Source organism: Anser anser (assembly GCF_964211835.1).
Source record: "Anser anser genome assembly, chromosome: Z".
Classification (NCBI taxonomy): domain Eukaryota; kingdom Metazoa; phylum Chordata; class Aves; order Anseriformes; family Anatidae; genus Anser; species Anser anser.
The window spans coordinates 87,900,262-87,922,085 of NC_139723.1; the positions used below are offsets into that span (position 1 = coordinate 87,900,262).

Consider the following 21,824-nt stretch of genomic DNA (forward strand, 5'->3'; position numbering starts at 1 on the left):
CCACCGGGGCAGCCCCTCCTGGGCGCTCCTGGCTCCAGACCCTGCGCCTGTCGGGCAGCCTCCGGTAGGGTCCCGCCGCCCGGTCCTGCGGCAAGCTGGGCAGCGCAGGGGCTCCTCGCAGCTGATCACCTTCCCCACCTCCTTGCAGGATAAACCTCCGCCATCCTGTAGCCACGGCTGCCGCTGGCCTTGCCGTCAGCTGGGGGCTCCTGGCCGTGGGGACGAGGTCCTGCAGAGAGCCTCCCCCGCAGGGCTGCCCGAGCCTGTGGATGCCGTGTGCTGTGCATCGCCGGCCGGCCGGCCTGCACAGGTGCCAGAGGCTCTTAGGCTGAAGAAATATGTTTGTGTGCCTGTTACAAGGTTTATCTTTAATTTACCGTTGTTTTGTTAATGTGTAAAGCTGACAGAACAATGCAGATCTGCTCACGGGGAATCAGCTGGTATTTCAGTAGTGATCAGACCGCCCAGAAATCATTGGGACCCCTTCTGATGTACATTTTCAGAAGGCTTTGAGGATTAAACTTAAAGTGCACAATAAGTTAGGGTCATCGTCGTGCAGAAGATGAAAGTAAGGTGTGTGCTTGGTAATCCGTTGGTTTTTAGAGTACTAAGTGTCGTCACCTGTGCGTGACTGGAAAGGTGAGGCCTCCCACCTGCCTTTAATCACAGGGCAGACGAGGCAGCTTTCTCCTCTTCTCCTGGCCCTGGGGTTGGGGCTCATACTCCTTAGCTCTGGAGTGGGGGCATGGGATGGCAGCTGCGTTTGTGAGTTGCCTTGAGCTCTTGGTGCAGGGCTCTTGAAATGTTGAGACCAGAAGCTTAAATCTGGTCTGTTTTTAATCTTTATAACAGCTTTTGCAAGAATGTGGAAGAAGACAGTTTAGTGCTGTGCAAAAACATTAAGAAGAAACACAAGAGGAAAACTTAATTAAGAAGGAGGATACAGAATAGAGGAAATCTTGTGAGTATTTTAGTCAGATTAGAAGCTAATGTTAAAGTACTTGAAAAAGAAATTATTTGCCAGGGAAGGCTGTGGAAGCTGCTATTGCTGCTACCTAAGCGAACTTTGGTTTTCATTCTTATAGTGAAAGTAACCACATCGCATCTTCGTGTCTGTTGTTTTGCTTTTGAGCAGAAGTTATGGGGTGTTTATTTAAAAACAAAAACCACAATACTTTCACTGAGAGGTAAATCTTTGGGGTCATCTGTGGCTTTACTTTTTCAAGTTTTTGTTGTTGTTGCTTCTTCAAAGTGTTTTAAAAATATTTTAGATAGAAGGCTTTCTTAAGTAACAGTATTTGGAACCATTCCAGTGGATGCAGCCTGTAATGAATTATAAAAAACATTTTTGCAAACTACACCAAGATTTGATGAGCAAGACCTTAAAGCAAATCCTGATAATATTAAGTTAAACCAATGCGCTTGGGACAAACCATATTCGACATGAAGGGCAGAATATTCGTTTTCCAACAGAAATCTTTTAAAAACCCCAGCAAGCCCATAATTTTTTCTTATGTTTTTATATTGATACAGTGACTGAATGGGAGTTGGATAACAGCTCTAAAATAAATGCAAATGCTTATCAGTTTGTTTTTTTTGGAATGTTATATATGCCTATGTTAATTACCAGATTCCTGCTGATGTTCTTATCCCTCCTCCTTAGAAAATGAATCGTTGTCTTTCTATTGTGGTAGAATATACAGTAATTAGCATCACGTTCATTTATCCATGTAAATCTAGAGAATACCTGCTATGCTCCAGTCATCGAACAGCAAAGAAATTGGTGGAGCTCTGAGATGCATGAACCTAGCTCTCAATCAAATTCTAGGATTATAGCCTATATTTCATCCTTCTTACTTCTACCGCTTATCAGACTTGTTACAAACCAAGTTTCAAAGAAGGTCTTTTTGTAGTAAATGAATGCACTGAGCACTGAAATTGTAGAATAAGGTTTAGTGCCAGCAAAGTTCATTAATCTTTCCAAAACTGCTTTTAGAGCGTTCTGGATTTGTTAGCACTGTATGTTGCTCTTTAACATTTTGACTTGTTTCTCTTCTGCAGCTCAAACCAGGATGAGTAAGATTACATCACGTTAGACCTAACTGAGTTTACCATCCTGTTTGTTAAGCAACAGTCTTCTATGGTATTGTTCTCTTAGTATTCCTAAAATCGCTACTGCATGATGTGTTTGAATTACAAGAGATGTAATAATCCAGCGTTAATGCTTTATAGTCGGAAGGTGTAATTACTAACATTGCAATCATACTTGATTTTTGGTTTGAGCAGAAGAGAAAAATCAAACTTCTTCAAAACTTAGAGTTCTTTGTCTTTACTTTCTTTGTTCACAATAGTTTTTTCCTTCCTCTTGGTGTAAACCACGCGTGGAATCAGTCCAGCTGATGTATTTCATCTGCAGCATTTCTCTTGTGCATCTCTACAGAAGTCGTTTGAAAGCAGTGCTTTTAATTTTTGCATTCTGTTGAACCAAGATGAAATGTGTTGTCTGCTAAAGCAGTGTTAGATCTTCAGAACAACAGATCCTAAAAGTGGCTTAATACCTGTTCACAACTATTTTGAAAATGTGCTTGATAAAATCTTTTTTGAGATTGAAGTGCTGCAGTAAAAAGGTGTCCTTTTAGGGATATTTAAGGTTTTGGCAATGTCACTGGTATTTTCTTGTCACTTAGCGCAGATTTTCTGTTATCAATGCTTTTCAGCAAAGCCTATTTAAGAAATTCCTTGTCCTGTTCCTCATCTGCCCTGCAGTTTGTTGTCTGCATGAAACAGACAGTCCTGTGGCAGCTTTGTTCTGTGGGCACATACAGTTAAATAGATCGCTGACGTTATCTTGGATAGAAATAAGCCTCCAATTACAGTTTATTGTTGGAATTACATTTTTATTGAATGCATGTCTTGTCATTAAACAATGCAGCAGCAATAAAGCTGACTGTTTATGGTCTAAAATCTTTAAATATCTAACAGGAATATAGATTGTGGTTACACAAACATGCTTGCATGATCGGTCAGCAACCAGTTGGGCTACTGGAATGAAGCACATCTAAACCTCCCCCATTTGGTACGGGATCTTCTCTTGTGCGCTTTGTATGCATAGCCAGCCTTTTGAACATGGTAGGCTTCAGAGATTTGTGCCTTTAAAAACCTAAACTGACCAACACCACGCTTCTCAATGTGTGTTTTCTGTGCCTAAACTAAGACGGCAGTGTTTGTTACCTAGAACCGCTTCCTTAGCTTTTCACCGTGGAAGTGTGAGTGTTAATTTGGGTCACGATGACGATCAACGCTGGCTTTTTTAATTACAGCTAGCAATGCCCTCAGTATTTAAAGAAAGAAGATATCAGAATTTTGATAAAACTTGCTTTAAACAAATGTTTTTTAGATTATGCTATATACGTAGGAAGCAGTTGCCACTCTGGAACAAATACCATGATGTTTTTGGAGCGTGTGTGAGGACAGCGCGGAGCGGGAGGGTCCCCTCCCTGGGGAGCGGAGCGGGAGGAAGGCCTGGTGCTTTCCCTCCTGCTGCTCTGGGGGACGGCAGGCGGCCAGCGACATCCCCAGCGTGCAGCTAGAGGCTGGTCACTTGCCCGGTGTTCGGGGAGCTGCTAAGAATTATTTTCGTGCTATCACAGGAAACAATAAAAGCTGTAAAGGTGCCTTTTGAAGTGTGTGAAATGGCAGGAATAAAAGACGGGCCGATAACGAGCATGGCCCCGGGTTCTTAAGGCGTTAGCTCAGCTCAGAGCGGTGCGGTGGGGGCAGCGGCCCCGAGGCTACCGGAGGCCGGCAACCGGCAGAGTGCCCCAGGGCCCAGTCCCGGGCCCAGCACCACCACTGACCGCCTGGACGGTGGGGCAGAGCGCGCCCTCAGTAAACTCGTGGGTGGCGTGAGAGTGGGGGCTAGGCTTGTTTTTTAAGACAGCAGTCGATTAGAGAATGCTTCCTCGAGGTCGTGCTGGACTTCCTAAAAAACCTTCCTTCAGCTTTGTGTGTGGAGGCTCCTCCAGAGCCTACCCCCGTGACTGCCCGTGTGAAGTTGGATCAAAATGTCGTAATGATGGTTACCAAGTAGAACTGTAAAATGGTTATCGTGGAAGAACAGTTGTGAAGCCATCTCAGTGCCACTGCCTGTTAGCCGACGTTGGTTTGCATCTGTCAGCAACTTCTTACTGCGAGGTGTGAACTGGAGATCGGGGCTGTGCTTCGTTGCTGGGTGAAATTGTTGGATGTTCGTCAGCGGCTTGGATTTTTGGTGTTCCTCTTTTGACTAATAAGTTTTGGAGTACTACTCTGTATGCTAGAAAGTAATAGATCTGTCTGAACACTGACCCGAGGATAATGAACATCTGAAACTAAAGCAGCTGGCCTTGTTTTACTCTCCATGGTTGGCAAAGCTTTTACGAGTGTCAGGGCCAGCGTAATGTAATCATCCTACTTGTAAAAAGCACCATTCCTTTGTTTTATGGTAGTTCATGCTTAAAGGGCTATTTTTGCATGCCAGAAATAGATGTTTGTTGAATAAAAGCTTCAAGTTTTAAAGAATCAGCTGAATTTCTGTATCCCCCAAGGAAAACCACCACCACCAAAAACCAGCAATAAAGCCTTACTGACAGATTTTACAGTAGGAAATCACTGTTTATACTTTCAGTAAATATTCTATTTGGGGGCAGAACATGTTGGTGCTGATATCTGATGCAAGATTTTTTTTATTGTTTTTTCCGCTCTTAAAACTGAAGTCCATTTAGGGGAGTCACTTTCAGTTCACCGACTTCTGCAAATGTCCTGCGAACTCCTAGTCGCAGCTTTGTACGTGGTTCTTAATAGCAACATGTCACAACTGCTTTTTATGTTTCTTTGCTACCACCAACAATTAAATAGGTCTCTTGGCTTGTCCACAGAAAAGCAGATGGAGGCTTCTTTCAGGAAGAGAAATTCCTGTGCTGAAAATCCGCCATATACAGATGATTCAGTAAACGTCCCCTCCTTTCTCCTACCGCGCTGCTTTTTTAACTTCCTTGCGGGTGCCCGTTACAAAACGATGCCGTTTCAGCAGAGGTGGGCGGTGGCTGCGCAGAGGTTGCTGCTGCCAGCTTCTCGGGGCAGCCCCGTTCGTGCAGCTGGCGCGGTAAGGGGGAGCGTGGAGCTGGGCACAGGAGGTGTGCAGAATGAGCTGGGCCGGTGAACCGCAGGTGGCAGCGGGCCCCAACACCGCCAGGAGCTGAGGAGGGAGGGAGGCAGCGAGGAATCGGCACCCCTTGGGCCGAGGCGGTCCGAGGGAGGCCAGTCAGCCTGGCTGCCCAGCCTGGCTCCTCTGGGTGCTCCCTGAGCTGGGGACGGGAGGCAGCAGCCTCTGCTGGCGTTAAAAACCGGGAAGAAAGCTGTTGGATAGGAATCGCTTCCCTTTGCTGGCACAGCTGGGCTTAGAAGACATCTGCACAGCCTGCGTGAGCCTGCTGGAGAGTTTGCTGAATTACCTGGTGCGGAAAACACTGTGTTGGTTAGAAGAATTCCTCTAGTGAGTGATATAAATAGATCTAAGCGTTAAGTAAGGAAAATCAGGTCTCGTACTGCAGTGCAGCAAGGCCATTCATTTCAAGTTCTGCATTTGTGTAGGCATTTCCAAAGACTACAGGTGACCCAGTTCAACGTGCTTGCTGAAATTGCTCAAGTGTATCTGGCTGCATGGAGTTCAACTGATTTTTATAAAAATGGATCACCTGGAGCTTGTGGTTTCTTGGTTTGTTTTTGTGTGTTTTTTTTTTTTTTTTAATGTGGTAAAATACCCTGCAAGCAGATTTTCATAAGCTCAGTGCTCTGTGGTTTGAGCCTGCCTGTGTGGTTGCTGTCAGAGCATTAGGCTGGCAGTTTTGAGTTCTGTTTGCTAACTCTGTCACTGATACGCTTTGATCTGAATACCTTGCTCCTGACTTGTGTATTTTTAACTTGCTCAGTTCAGTTTCATCAGTTGTTTTGTCCATGTATAAGGGCAGCACAGTGATACTTCCCTGCTAAGACCAACTCATGCCTTCCTGAAAATTTGCCTGGTGTTTTTTCCCTAGCTGTATCAGTCTAACCAAGGAACATGGGAATATATTTTGCCTCTGAGAGTCCTAAGGCCTAAGAGTAATGCTCTAATTGTTATTGTGAAACATCTAATGTTTTTCTGTTGCGTAAGCATTAAGGTCCCCACGGTTCCATGAGCTCTGCTGTTCTCGTCCTGCCTACTGGTGTTGGCTTCATCAGCTGGCCTGCTGGTCCTGGGCCTCGGCAAGGTATTCAGTAAAGCCTGGTTCAATAACTTTGTAGCGCTCTGGGATATTCAGGGCCTTTTAAGCGTAGCCTGACAGCCTGTGGTTACGCTGCACAAACTTGGCTTTGTGCAAGCTTTCCCCAAGCTTAACGCCCCTTCCTTCCTGCCGGCCCTTGGGGCTCATCGCGCAGCAGTGCAGGGAGGTGACTAAAGCGCACCTTGTTCTGGTCTTGAAAAGAGCAGGTCCCCCTAAGCTCGGGGCTTTGTGGTGTGAGGACGAGAAGGCAGGTGCTGCTCAGCGGTGTAGTCCTGCTTTCTGCAGGACAGGAGCTTGTCTCGGGCTTTACTGCCTGCTGCATGGGCGGTCCTCCCCTCAGTCTGGTGGCTTCCTCTGGAGAATCCCAGTCGCACAGCATTCCTTCCTCTGAAAGCTTCTGTTCAATCCCTCCGATTTCAAGATCTGCCGCAGACAAAATATGTTGATCTGTTTTTAAATGTGTTGCCTCGTGCAATGTGTGTTAAGAATTCTGCAGGGAAGAAAAGGCAGGATTGCCTTTTCGGGCAATCGGCTGTAATCTGGGTTGGTTTAATCCACCAACAAATCAAAGTGAAAATCAGCATGGCTCTCCTGTGATCTAATTTGTCTTCCACATATTCAGTTGCTGAAAGATTTAGGATTATCCTAACACTGTTAGCTTGGCTAAAGAAAATATTCCCTTTTTTTTTTTTTAAAGTAGGTGAAAAATATTCTATTTTGTTTTGAAACTGCAAGTCCTAGTTGACTTTTCACAATAATACGGAGAATTAAAGAGCAGTTTGTTTGGGTATTTGTATATTTTTGTTATGTCCAGCACAGCAGGGGCTTTGTGTGTGTTGTTTTTTATTATTATTCAGATTAACAAAAGGGCCAAGAGTTTAAAAACAAGTTAAAGATTTGTTGTCTTTTCCATTCTGTTATATTTTGCAACCCTTTAAGTGCAATAAAAATAAAGAGGACGTGCCCAGTGGATGGAACTGAATCCACAGTCTCTGGCGCGCAGGTAAATTTCCAGTATTATCTGGTTTCTTTCATTCCAGTCAGTGGAAATTTACCTCGCTGACTCCTATCTTGGTTTGAAATCAAAAATGTCTGTATACAGAGGGGGAAAGAAAACAAACAGCATTTCACCTTAAGCTTTCTTCAGGTGAAACACTAGATTGCTGTCCTTTCACCTTGTTGCCTTGGTGATGGCAATTTATTGCCTCCACGGAGAAACTTCCGTGTACTGACTGCTGCTGCTCAGGGCGCTTTGGAGCCGGCCGGGCCTCGCTGCGCTCCTAGGAACGCCGTCTCCCTGCACGTAAAGGGCTCGCACCAAGGAGACGGCGAAGTGCCTGGTAAGTTTGCCTTTCGTTCCCTGCTCAGGCAGTGTGTCTGGGTGAGGTCTGAATTGCGCTCCCCAGCTGCTGGTGTGACCGCCTGATTCCGAGGCCTCTGCAGTAGGCGCGAGGAGGGCTGCCCGAGGCTTGTGCTGCTGAGGAAATACCTGCTGCACCTCAGACATCTGTGGCGTGTTTCTGAAGGAAACCTGTCCGGCTTGAGAGATTTGACTAGTAGCTGATTTTATGTACCTTTCACTAGGTAATTGTGGAAGAACACATTAAATCTTCAGCGCGTCACTTCTCTGGTCTGCGTGGCATCTGTTCAAATACTAGTTTGCATCGATCCAAACTTCGTCTGCCTTTCACACTTGTCTGTTCATTTTAAAAAAAAAAAAAAGGCCAGGCTTCTAATTTTATACCTATATCGATTATTATTTCAGTGCTGTTCTCTTAATGCGTGTTCTAATTCTATAGGATTTTCTGTCCTACAGGAAGCTGAAATCTAGTTTTTCTTTTATCAGGCTGGATTGCTGTGGATTTCTGTCTGTGTGTGTTCAAAACATATGAATGCATTTTCCGAAATTTGTTCAAGTTGGTTTGCATAGCATAGCCATCTTGCTTTAGTTGGTGCGCACTGAATTATCTCTGCTGGGTTATTGTCTGAAGGGGTGGGGAAGGAGCGGGCAGGCCAGGGCGCTCTGTTTACCTGCGTTCTTTCCTCAGTGCCTCTAACTTCTCCCTGAACTTCCCAGCTCTGGGATATTTTATTAATCTAAGAGCTGGAGGGATTTTAATTTTTTTTTTACGTGAATGTTTTAATAGGTCTTACAAATGACTTTGCTTTTCAGAGCACCTGGAGGAAGTGTATTTAATGCAAATTTTAAAATATGAATCGGATATGTAAATATAAGTACACAAAGTCTCAAATCTGTAAGCATACCTGTATTCCCACCTGTTCTGGGAGGTGTGCTGGGGTCTGTTTGCTGTCGGTGAAATCTAGTTTTTGCTGCGTGGTTGGCTTTGGTTTTCGTCACAGGTGGCCGCTTATTGGCTGACGTGGTCCCACCTAAGTCAGTGTCCCTGAAATGGCAAAGTGAGTTCCAGGTGAGAGAACCCAGTCTGTGTAAAGATTATCCTTCAGCAAAGAAGAAAAGTATGTAACCTCTGACATTTCCAGGGAGGCAAGAATACATAAACTTCACGTTAATCATTGGACAAAGCAGAAATAAGTATGAATGTGGTTACCGGTGGAACTCCACATTAATACCTAACCAAGCGCTTTATGGTGTCCCTGCTGAAGCATGTTGTGAGGCTAAGGTTACGGGGTGAGGGTAGAAAGAGTTTAGGCATAGAGAGCTTTGACAACATAGAGAGCTTTGACAAGCGAGGCTTCAAAAGCATTAGCATGTTACTGCTTAGCTGCTGACAACCCCAGTCCCGAGGCATGGGGAATTCTAGGAACTAGAAGGGCAAGACGTATTGTAGGCAACGTACTGTGAACAGCCTAGCACCGAGTTGTGAGGTCTTCTGTGTCGTAGCTGAAGAGCCCAGCGAGGAGGAAAGCAGTTCCAGTGGGGAATGCCACACTGTGGGCAGGGGTACAGCAATAGAAACACTCCTTGCTGGGGTGGGCTTAACTCCTCTCCTAAACGGTGAATTTCAAAAAAGCTTAGGGTACGTTCTTCTGAAAATGAACTGGATTCAGTGGTATACAAAGGAAAAATGCCGAGTGAGGTGTCCATCTCATCTAGCTGGCTGTTTGTCGGTGGCTAACGCTATTTCCTCCAGGCAACGTGGCAATTGTACAGAAGGGGAATATACTTTAATCTTATCACCAGACAAGCATTTCTTTGATAAATGTTTTGAACTGTGAGCAGCATCAGAAGAGTGCCTTTTAAAATGCCCACTTAGCAAGACTACCAGAAGTGATTTAAAGATGGGCACGGTAGATGAGTTGCTGCTATTAATCACTGTCAGTATCATAGCTTTTAAATCATCTAAGGACCAGTTCTGTGTGATTACTAAATACAAAATGAAGTGGAAGGAATCCAAGTCAAAAGCTCCCATCCGTGGCAATGGAGAGGTGGGGAGAGGGAAGGGGATCTTGTTGATCTCAAATGCTCCCACATTGCTGTCTGCCTCAGGGCGGATGCCGCTGGAAGCGGTGTGAGCGTGCGGCCAGTGCAGGGGTTGCTTCCTGCTGCCTTGGAGCAGAGCTATGAAAATGTGAAGTGACCTTGGAACACCAGGTATTAACTCACTTTGGATAGATTTTTAGGGTGGCCCAAGGGGGAAATGTGGACCATGTACCATTTCTAGAGTGCTTTTGTGGACTGCTGCCTGTTCCTGGCAGGGAATGGCAACTCGAGCAGCAAATGGCTTCCAAATCGCTCAAGTCCTCCAGTAAGGACAGGGTTCCTGTCGGGTGGCCTCAGCTTTGCCACTCTCGTCTGTCCCTTACTGTACCCCACCTCCATGGTTCCTGTCTCCTGGTCCTGGGGATGCTGCAAGAAGGGAAATTTGGCTGCTGGTGGAACGATGGGGCAGGGTCCTGAGTGAGCAAGCTGCCTGGGTATGTGTGGGGAGGGACGGAGGGAGCATCCCAAGGTTTGTCCTTGAGCCTGAGCCGTGGGTTTGGTGGTGATTGCCGCCTCTGCTGACTCAGAGGGATGTCAGAGTTGCCAGAAGGTGGAAGTTTTTGTTGGGAAAAACTGCTATGAGAATGTGTCAGATGATTGATTATCTATGAAAGTCTTTCAGTCAAGATAGTTAACTGCCAATAAATTGCGCTCTGCTGGATTTGTGTCTGTCGGTGATGCCTACACAGTTTACGGTCGTGTTTCTGCTTGTTGGCATATCACTTCATGTGAAGTCCTTCGTAAGGTTGATTGTTCTCAGCAAGTTAAGATTTATAAGTGGAGTCAGCCATTTTATTAGAATATATTTTGTTACACTGATTGCAGTTGTAGTTGGAAAAAGTAGACAAGCTTTTGGGCATAGGTACCTCTTCTCAGATCAGCCTTGTTAACCAGCTCTGCATGGTCCTGTTCATGTACCCAACTTGCAAACCAGGACACGAGCTGTAAGTCCCTCCAAGCGTCCATCATCCTCGCTGCACACCTACTTTCTTGTGCATAGGATCCCAAGAAGACCCATAGCTCCCCAGCAGGTATATCGCCTCTCCTTACCCCTCCAGATTTGTATCCTCACCCCATTCTGTACTTGTATCTGGGGTTTTCCTGCACGCTGAACACAGTCAACCCAGCCTCTGCAGGATACGTCAGGCCGGGTGCTGGTGTTTGTATACGTAACTATGTCTAGGTAGCCCTGGACTTTGCTGCGCTGGGTTCCTGACTCAGGGTTTGTACTTTTCAGAGGCACCAGTCACACTGTGCAGAGCATAAACAGTGAGCCCAAGAGGTCTTGGCTTCACTGGTAAGTGGTCTTGGTTCGTAGTTACCTAGTTCTGGAGTGAGCGTTAAATGTCTTTGTTTCTAAATATTGATCTGGAGGTTGTGTTCAGATGACACGTAACTCGCTTAAAACATTCTCTGTGCTTCTACATGAGGGCTTAAAGGGTAGTCAGCATTTTCTGAGTTTACTGAGTATGATTGGGTGCTCTAGACAGAAGTCTCAAATTTCTGGTCTTGGTGCTTGGTTTGTTGGCGCGCTGCTTGTGGGCTGCACTGCTGCAAGGTGTCGACCTAGGTTCAGAAAAACCTAGGCAGGAATGGAGTGAACTGGAGGGAGAGCTGTTTAAGTTGGCACTTTCCACTGAAAGAAATGTATGTGTAAACATGCAGGTAATATCAACAAGCCAAAGTGCTCCTTAGCTAAAGATTAGCCCAGGCTCAAAGCTGAGGAGGGATCACTTCATCTGGGGTTTGCATCCTGGGCTTTCTGTCTCAGAATTTTTCCGTGTGCAGCGATCTTGTCCTGGCCGCTGTGGCATTCGTTGTTCCCTGGGTTTGCAAGAAAGCAAACCAAAACCCAGTTTTCTTTTTCTTGCCCAGCCTTTCAGAGAAAAGGAGGAGTGGAAACCTGTCAGGTAGTTGATGCCGTTTCAAGTCTCCTGTTGTGCCTAGCTAAGCAATCCTTTATCTGACTTTTGATGGATGCGCTCTATTGCTGTGAAAATTTAACTCCTTCCTCTACCTAGACACAGCGTACTTGCAGATAAATAAAAGAAAAAGGGATGTGAGAATCAAACAGAAGAATATGAAAACCTTACTTTTTCTGCCTTTCAGTCTTACTATTCCTCCCAGCGTTCCCAGCTGAGGAAGTGGAGATTAGTGGAGATAAAAACCGGAGGTGTCTGCCTGGGAAGCTGGGAGATGCTCCTGCTGCTGGTACCCACTACTACCAGCGGCGAAGCTTGAGCAAGCCTCGTGTGGGCACCTTTCAGCTGTGCAATTTGAGGCTTTGGGGAGTCAAGTGACACGGAATAGTCTTTTGTTGTATTGCTGGTGTATGCATCCACATGCTAGTGCTGCTGTTGTTATGCTGCTTTTGGGAATACTCTTAACAAAAAATTACATAAGCTCAGTGCATTACAAGAGAATTGTTTAGCAGACAAGCTATCTGAACGGCTCCTTGTGTGGTTCAGACCAGTGCATATCTAGTGTCATGCTAATGCAGGAAAATTTGCTGCCGTCCAAAATACACCTTGCTCATTGCATGCAATAGCGGTTTAAGAAAGTACCTTGCTGACCAAAGGAAAAAACTGAGTGTAGATAGATGAAGCCTTGTTACCACTTGAGATGTTTTAATTATATTTGAAGTGTTACGTTTATTTTATGCATATGAAAATTTGAACATATACATGCAGAAGCACTGTCTTTCCTGCTTGGTAAAATGGAGTATTTAGCAGAGGCTGAGAGCAGCATGTATGCGGAGTGGGAGCAGGGTCATATCTTTGTGTACTTTATAGCATGAAGTGAGACTTTGGGTATGTTTTTGAAAATCTGTTTCAGATTTCTGGAGGATCATCTTTTCTGTCTTGCAGACCCTGAATTAGCGATTATCCACTATTTGGCCTTCCTCTGGTTCTGTGATTTTATTATTATTTAGTCATGCAGTGTTTGATTCAATTAATATGCTGAGGTGATGTTAGTGCAGAAATAAGATGCCACTCCAGCAAAGTTGATGCTAGACTTCACGGGAGAAAGTCTGAGTAGCATTCGTGACAAAGTTACTGTTAGAAATCCCTCTTTTGGTCCCTCTTCACTTAATATTACAAATTCTTATCCTTCGTTTCTTCAGTAAGTTCAGATTTGTCTGCATTTCTGACAGTTTTTCTATCCTGCTTCCTCTTAAGGAATTTTCTGGATCGTAATTTTCAAGTTCATTGCCTTTTGTCAATTAAAACCGCTCTTGAAGATCATAGAATCATGTATGTTCTATAATGCCTCAAAGATAACTTTGTACAATCCATCAGTGCCAGTGCTTAAATTATGAAAAAGTGCATTCATTTCAGTATCCACTAACAGAACTCCGTTGAATGTTGTTTTTCCTGTACTGTTTCGTTTACCTATCTGGTAAGTCCTAGGACTTTTTTGGGCCCAAAAGATCCTATTTTCCCAATTTGGAAACAGGACTGTGTAAGTCCTTCCGGAAAAGATACCAGCAAACAAATTTTCAGAAAAGATTTAAAGCCTTGAATTCTTGTTTCAAGGCAACAGAACGACGTGGCGGGGTGTGTGTTAGGACGGGACTCTCTCTGCGGACGGGCTGAACAGGACCAGCCTCGACGTTTCTTTCATTTGCTTCTGGGGTGTTTCTGACCTTCCTAATAATCTCCAAAATCTCAGGTACGGCTAACGAGCCCGTGTCTCCCTTTTAGCTATCTAAAGCAAATAGAGTAGGTGTAGTGTGGTCGTGCCAGGATAAACCTGTGGGAAAACGGTATTGTTTCCTGAACAAGCTTCAAGGAACGGAGTCTCAAATTACTGTAACTGAATCTGGTATCTCGCAGCTCTGGAATGCTTATCAGAGGAGAAAAAGGTGGATAGCTGATAGGTGTGACTGCAAAACCTGTTTCCATAGGATCTTTTCCAGATTTAATTCTAGTGGCATCTGTGTAACAAAAGTAAACGGGCCAAACAGGGTGAAAAAAGACGCTGTTGACACCAGCGTTCCTTGGGAGCTGAACGTAACAAGGTGATAAACTGAGTGTCGGGTCGATGTCCACCAGGACGTCAGCTGTCCTACAATCTATGCATACATAAGCAAGACAATAGACAACATGCATCGTCTGAAACTGCTGCTTGTCACTAAAAGCTGTTTTTTTTTTTTTTACTGAGGTGATGAGACAGGCTTAAACAACTCTATTTTAAGAATTTAATTTTACTCTTGTACCTTTTTTAAACCCTAGACATCCTTCAGCTAGGATTATTAGCATTATTGGACAAAACTGTTACAAATATTTTCTCTCTTTTCAAATACTCTCTTGTGTTTGAAGAGACAGATTTAGAGTCTAGGCAGAATGAATTTCTGTGGAGTTTGGATCGTTTAAGGTTTGAAATGGCACTGCTCAGCAAGTTATCTTCTACCTTTTGTTATTTATATTATTATAACATTATTACTGTTATGTTGTTATTAGTATCTACTGATACTTTGCCTTTATTTAACTCTTAACAACTTCTACTGTAGTCAGATGCTTTTCATGTTGCTATTCTTTGGTAGATAAAATGTGTATATCCTTCCGAGAGGCTTTTTTTCCAAAATCCTACCTGAGGAAGACTCATACTATCTAAAGGTTGTGAGTGTTCATTCACAGGTTAACCTGTTGTGAAGTGGTGGTCTTCAAAATCAATTATGGAATAAATATTAAACCTACTTTCTTTTTTTCTTTTTTTGGTTAATAGGAGGAGTCTCGTATCCTCAGGGTAAAGGTGGTTTCTGGCATTGACCTAGCAAAAAAAGACATCTTTGGAGCCAGGTACGTGTTCTGCTTTGACTATTTTATGCTTTTAAACAGAGTAAGTGTATCAGAGCAAGGATACTTTATAATTCATTGTCAATAAATGTAGGATATAATAATAAATAATAATAAATAATAAATAGGAGAGATCCTATTACTCGCTTACAACCAATGCAAACTGTGTGATGTCTGCTGGCAAGAAAGCTATTAATCACAGCAGTGACTCTTTGTGCCCTCTTCTGCCCCTGGAGGTCTACCAGCTTAGCTCCTTAGCTCACCAGCTGCCTTAGCTCTGTCAGGGGGTGAGGAGCAGCTCAGACTCAAGCAGTATGTGGCAATATTTAACATTACTCCCAACTACCTCCCCATACGCCCCACGTAACGTAGGAAAGACCAAAAGCCAGCAGCACCCTCTGTCTTGCTTTGCAAAGCTCCACTTTCCCTACTGGTTTTTAGGACTCTCGTGCCAAGTGTTGAAGTCTGGCTGAATAGGCAGACTGTGAATTTTCTTGGCCTCTCAGATGTGTCCAGGTGCCACTGCTGCAGTTCGTAAGGATGGTACCTTAAAAGAGCAAGGCAATAAAAGCATATTCACCTGTTGAGCCTATGCCACAAGAAGGCTAGTAGTAAGTGCTAATGTAGAAAAGAGTTCAGCGTGGACTGTGCTGATTTGGTACTTTTCTGTTAGGCTGTGACAGGCCTGGGTTTTATTTCCAGTTGAGTCTTTAATCATCTTGAGTTTTAAACTGGGGACTTCAGGGGCAAGGTAAGTTTTTGGAGTACATCAGGCAGTTTTCGTATGATTGTTTCCCTGTTCATCTTTATATCCGAAGATGGAGCAAACAGTGGTCTATGGCCAAAGTAACAGTTGTCAAACAAGAAAACTGGTTTTAAATGGTAGCGTGGAAAGATACAAATACAGACACTCTGTGCGTTTTTAAGACTTTTATTTTGAAAGAATTGGTCACAGGTTTAAAAATAGGCTTTTTCCAAGTCTAGGCTTGTCGTACAAATAATGATCTAAAGAATCCAATCAGATAGTGGTAATTGAGAGAGAAGCTGGTTCTGAAGCCAGAAATGATCAGTAAACATTTTTTTTTCTGAAGGCTAATTGAGGTTTGACATTCTGTCTCCCCCAACTGTGAGGAAATTCTTTAATGCAAATGCTCCAATCTATTTACATTTTTTTTAAATTGGTTTGAAATCAATGGTATCCAATTTAGCTCTTATTGAAATTACTCTAATTTCTTAATGTATAAACAAGCCTCCCTGTGGACTTTCCTGTATCTCTCGAATGATGCTTAAAAACTGTTCATTAGCTTGCATATCTAGCTTGAAACTACATGAAAGCAGCAATTAAAAGTTTAATCAACTTTAATTTTTTGTGAAATTTCCAACAAACGTTCCTTTGGTAGCTGTGTGCAGAAATATGGTAAGACAAAGCTTTATTTCTTCCCCTAAATGTGCTGTTTTGAAGGTCATCTTGATATGCTGACCACAAGCAACAAAAGAGGCAGCTTATACGTAGATGTACTTGGACACACAGTGCTTGCGAAGTAGAGCCCAGGTAGTCCTGTTGATAGCGTGGCTGGGTCACACTGTCAGAGTGCTGCTGCTTGCTCACGGCGTTAGCAGATCCCTTGTGCAACTCCCGCTTGTCACCTGCGCCCGCAGTTGGCGTTGAGATGCTGCAGTACCAAAGGGAAGGAGAGGAGGAGCAAATTCCAGAGAAGAGATAAGGCTAAGGCACAGAAAAAGCAATTTTTTTTATTATCAATACTAACCCTAGAATTGCCATATGTACATACTAACTTTGCTTTTTCTTTACCTCAGTTAATTTGGCCTATTCATGCTGTTACATAGTTTCGGTTTACTTGATATAATTAATTGGCTGGGTTTTGTTTTTTCAGTATTTCTGGAGCTTTGAACTTTATCACTTCTTTGAAAAAAGCAAAGCTAGTGGCTGAAATATCAAGTCAACCCATTTAAATGGAACTTCTATGTAAATAGTGAAGTGCTGTGGAGCACGCAAATCCCCAGAAGTAATCTGAGAGAAGCGGCAATCTTTCTAGTGTTCATTTGATTCATTAAAGGACACATTGGAAACTTTACAGCTGAATCCGTGGCATTGTAGTATCTCCTTTGGGCGTACTTGTCAAAGAACTTCTGTGAATATTTAAGGTGTCGTATTCGAAAGAACTCCTAACATTTGCTTAGGTATTGATAAATTGGAACAAATATCTTTCAAAATGCAAAACCTTAAAACTAAGTGAAATTTGAACTGAGATCTGTTGATGTGGCCCTTAAATATTTAAGTAGATTAGTCTCAAGCCAGTAGGATTTCCATGAAACTGAGGAGTTAAAAACATATTCCCAACTTATGTTTATAACTTTGTTTTAAGCAGTTCTCTAGCAAAAGTGAAACTACCAGCATCACACCCTGTAAGCTTAGTGAAATGCTTGTACTGCGGTGCTGACAAGCGTTCAGGAAGCTTCGTGTTGAGCTAACGTTTCAGTATGACTTTTCTGTTTGTTTTGCTGGCCTTGCATACCTTGCTGAGATATTAACGTTTCGTGCTGCTCGAACCTTAAGTATGGCGTAAGTTGCTCCAGGTAGTGTCATTCTAACGTGGCTGCCAGGAGTGGGTTGTGGCCCAGTAACTGGCCCAGTAACGGGTTTGCTGGGAACCCACCTGGAGTAGCTGGTTCACTTCTCGTTTGGGGGGAGCTGCAGCAGCGTACGTAGATGTTTGAATTTAGCAAGAGGATGTGGGAAATTTACAGGCATTACAGCCGCACCAAATAGTTATTTCCTGTGTACTGTCTGTCCAGGATCCCTGGAAAACAGCAATGACTAGCGCTAGCTGGGTTTTCTTTGTTGCTGCAGATGTAACCCCCTATGCACTGTTTCCCTCTCCCATCAGTAATTTTCATGAGTGCCAAAAGTCAGCTTGAAAGCAATGTGTGACAGCGTAACTCCTGGACACAGCCAGTGGCGAGCTGGTATCTTAGGGGAAAGCAAACGTGGTGAGTTTGTGAAGGCAGAGCGTGCTGCTTGCTGTCGCTGAGGCCACCGTTAGCAAACTTGGCGAAGGATGAAATAACCGAGCGGGATGTGCTTGGGGGTGTTCTTGTTGGGTGCAAAAAGCCTTGGGGACCAGTTGTGCGGCGGGGTGGAGCAGGGAACAGGGAGAGGGTTCGTCACTTTCTCTCCTGGAAGACCTCCTGGTGCCCTGGGCCGCACACAGGCAGAGGCAGCCCGGGAGGTGCGGGAATGAAGTTCAGAGGCAGCTCCGCGTGGACGAGCAGGCTGGGCATTTGGAAGTGTGGAGGTAAATTGTCCTTCCTTGGGGAACACAGAACCCTTACAGAGAGAGGAAAATGCCTGGTGGTTCCTTCAGCTGCAGGTGTGGACGGGGTTGCGTTACGCGCTCGTCACTGACTTAGCAAAGGGAAAAGTTGTCAGCACCAAAAGACACAGCACCGCGGCTGGTCGAGGACTTCAACGCGTGCACGTTGCAGCCTGTGCCGTGCCCCGTGGTGTGAGACGCCGGGTTTCTGTGTGCTGTTCCTGACCAGCGTGCCTGCCTGTGGGCATGTTCTGCGTTACGGGCAAACACGGGTTTGTTTTCTTGGTCTCTTCATACGTGACACCAAGCTTTAAGGACAAATTCCTGGTCCTGATAAATGCTCTTCTGGGGAGAAAGGAGGCCAAGGGACTGTGCTAAATATTTTGGGTAGTTGCAAACTTCAGAATGAGTTTGTCCTAAAATCATTTGAGAATGTGTTAAAATTGCAAAGGTGCAGCCCCAGCAGCCGATTGCCTCCGCGTGGTTGAATCGCGCAGTGGTTTGCACTGGGGCAGAATAAAGAGTTACCACGTAGCTGTGAAAGATGACCTACAAGGCGTACGCTGTGTTCTGCCTTTCGGTAGGCTTTCCTTACAGTTTTTAATCAACTTTACCATTAGAAAACACCAGCTGTAGACTTGCAGTCTGAAAGCCATTTCTTGCCTGATTAAATCCAAGGAAAGTCTTACCAGTGTACAGCGCTAGAGAAAAGTGTTTTTTTTTCCTGAAGCTGCTTATGAAATCATTTTGATAGTAAATAATGATACGTGAAAGTTCAGAAATTCATAGAACTATGATTATAATGACACAGTATATAGTAAATGTCAAATGAAATAGCTGCCAAGTAACCCAAGGTGATGGTTAAATGTGATTAATTCCATCTACAGATCTAGTTGATGTAGACATAAGTGGCTAGTTGGTGTGGATATAACTGGTTTGTTTTATAATCTGTGTTGCATTTTGCCCTGCAAAATTATAAGACTTAGTCTTTGATATATGCCAATGGCTATAGTAATTACAAACTGGAATTTTGTGAATGCTTTGCATGCTGAACTCTGAAAAAAACACTACGCTGTGTTGTTCTCTAGTGCGTTTGCAAGTATGTATATGTATTTACCACCTGTCATGACTGTATTACATAATTTGACATTTGTTTCCTCTTAATTCCCTCTCTAAACTTCTTAAATGCTGTCTTAATGAATTCAGCTAGTATTTGTATTCTTGTATGCAATTAAGTAACACAAATTATAATGTAATTAATCTTAATTACAGAACATGCTTAACAGATTATTATTTATTTTCTTTTTACTTGCGTACTAGAATGATGCCTTGAGTACCATTGTGACTGAGGCTGCTCTGTGCATTTCACTGCACACAACTGCAGTTACTGCCTAGAGAACTTTGCAAAATAAAATGAAATTTCCTCTCCTGAATGCCGCATATGTTTACATATTTCTGGACCCTAGCACGTTCCCTAGTGACTCAGGCTATCTGTTGAGCACAGTCTGCCCGAGTGGACAAGTATGTATCTTATCTGAAGGTACTTCCAGTGTGGGCTTGGGGTTTGATTGTGGTGTTTTACGCAGAATTATAGGAAAGGAATACCATTAACTATAGGCAAGGAGGTGGTCTTTTTCTGCTTTTAACATGGGTTTATGGATTCCTATAAGGTCTGGAGAGCAGCCCCTCATCTCACTGTACTGAGTATATAATTTTGTATTAGCTGTTGGAATAGATCATGTCTATTCACTATCACCAGAGATTGACCAATCTACTGAATATAATTACTTTTTAGCATTGTTTTTACACCACGTTGGAACAACATGAGATAAATTATTGCATCACTACGTACTATATATCTTAACTTAAATTTAGAATTCATCTACTCCACTTCAAAATAAACAAAGAAGAAATACAGCACTATTGAAAGTAGTGCTGGGCTGCCTCTCGGGTTATTTGGCACAGTTGTGGCATGCTTTTTATAAATGCAGTTTCTCCATATGCACATACAAATGCTTTCATAGGTAATAAAGGTGAATATGTATGTATAAAGAAGAATAAAATGTCTTCTGATTATTATTATTTACAATCATAGAATTTATATGATTCTGTGGTTATTGGTTGTGTGAGATAAGACCCCATGGTGTGGATGTTCTTATTCAACTGAAAGGTTTGGAAGTAAAAAGGGTTGCGTGTATATGTAAAAGGGTATATCTGAACGTATTACTTGCTGCTGCCTTCTGAATCATGAAGTAAATGAAAACTGGGGCTGTCGGGAAGTTGAGAAAAGTAAAGTGCTTCTCCGATAAAATTAAGAACATTTTTCATTAACAGGAAGCTGCACTTCTAATGACATGATAGCTTGTTATGAGTCCCTCTGGGTTTATTGCTTTTACCTGCTCCTTTCTGAAAAGCCTGCAGCCTGAAAAACACAGGCAAGACGCAAGCCTTTTTTCTTTTCATATTACCTGGCCCAGTGTCAGTGATTTAACTAATAGTGTTAGCGCTAGGCCACGCAGGCTCCTGGTGAGATATGTTAAAATCACATCGTGTATCCCTATTGAGAAGTCTACCTGAAATGGGGCTGAATTCTCTAGTTCGTGCATATGCTGTTACTGGGGTTTGTGATGGACGTGGAGCACGCGTGACTGTGCCTTGCAGATGATACAGATGGCGGATGGCTACCTCCTAGCTAGTCCAATACGTCCACTACTGCTATTTCCAGTCCAACTGAAGTTCTGCTCTTCTAGCTAATGGAAAAATTCTTGTCACAGCTATACCCCTGGAGGTCCTAGCGCGTGTGCTACGTTGGATTGAGTTTTAAAAAGAGCCTATTTTCTGCCTCTTATTTTTGCTCTAACAGGAGATAAATCAATCGAAGTGAGTTGCTCTCAAAAATTAACCAAGCTTTTTTGTTTTTTAATAACCCGACCATAATAAACTGACTGCACTGCCCTACAGCACTTCACAGGTATTATCCTAGTACACAGTAAAGCTCCCTCTGGTGGCTAGTTTAATAAACAGCTTAAAAAGAAATCTATTGTCAGTAACTCTTATTTTCTTTAAAGTGGTCTCCTGTATGTAAAATAGATGAAACTTGAACTCTTAAATTGAGTTTTGTGTAGGGCTTAAAATGTTTTGTTGGCATTAACCATCAGTCAAAAATTTTACCCAGTAAAATGTGAAATTAGCCAGATTCATAGAAGTAGCTTTTGGAGGAGTGTTTCAGGAGCACAAGATGGCATACGTGCCAATATGAAAGTGCAGTGTATGTGCTCTCAAGGCATTCCTGGGATGAAGCAAAGCAAGGGAGTTTTGTGCTGCAAACTTTTCAAACGACTGAATTCAACAAAGCTGCTTGACTAGATGGCAGTTGCTCAAGTAGGGTAGAGTTCAGAGTGCATTTCTTTCCTTTTTCTAACTGGGGGGAAAAAAAGTACAGAAAACCACTTTCCTTCTGCTGGTTTAATGCACTGAGAAATGTAATATTCAAAGCAGTACGAATCTTCCACTTGAGTTTTGTGCAATACCATTGATCAGTAAAAGTCTTTAGCCTTACCCAACGAGTGCTGTGCTTGCTCTGTACCATTGCTTTGTGCACAGTGCAGCTACTTAATTTTCTTACTTGCCATGCGCTTGCTACATTTCAGTGGAGCATCAGGCAATTCAGGTTGAATTTCACTGGAAAATCTCAGTGTTATGGTACTTAAACAAAAATAAGCATCAAATAAGACTCTTTTTATTGTTGTGAACTCAAATGAGTGCTTTAGCAGGCACAGGGATGAAACCGATGATTTCCTGTCAGCACTGTCTTTTCTTATTTTTTTTTAATGACAAATGATTCAACGCTTGTGAATCACTGTGCCTGCTAGGGTTAGGGTATTGTGTGGGGCAAGGAGGGAGGAAGAGTTTGCTGGCATTA

At 43.3% G+C, this 21,824-nt stretch overlaps 1 protein-coding gene across 12 annotated transcripts in view; it reads left to right on the plus strand.

Annotated features, from left to right (window-relative positions):
* The window catches only part of LOC310889345 (E3 ubiquitin-protein ligase NEDD4-like), a 149,967-nt gene that overhangs the window by 23,292 nt on the left and 104,851 nt on the right, over positions 1 to 21,824 (plus strand). For 7 of the 12 annotated variants that reach the window (XM_083816697.1, XM_083816699.1, XM_083816700.1 and 4 more), the window contains one exon: positions 14,497 to 14,570. In XM_083816697.1, the coding sequence (XP_083672823.1) occupies positions 14,497 to 14,570 (74 nt within the window). Of the gene's footprint in view, positions 1 to 865; positions 962 to 7,455; positions 7,646 to 14,496; positions 14,571 to 21,824 lie in introns of those variants that run through there. The other 5 variants (XM_083816685.1, XM_083816691.1, XM_083816686.1 and 2 more) reach the window with 4 other exon arrangements.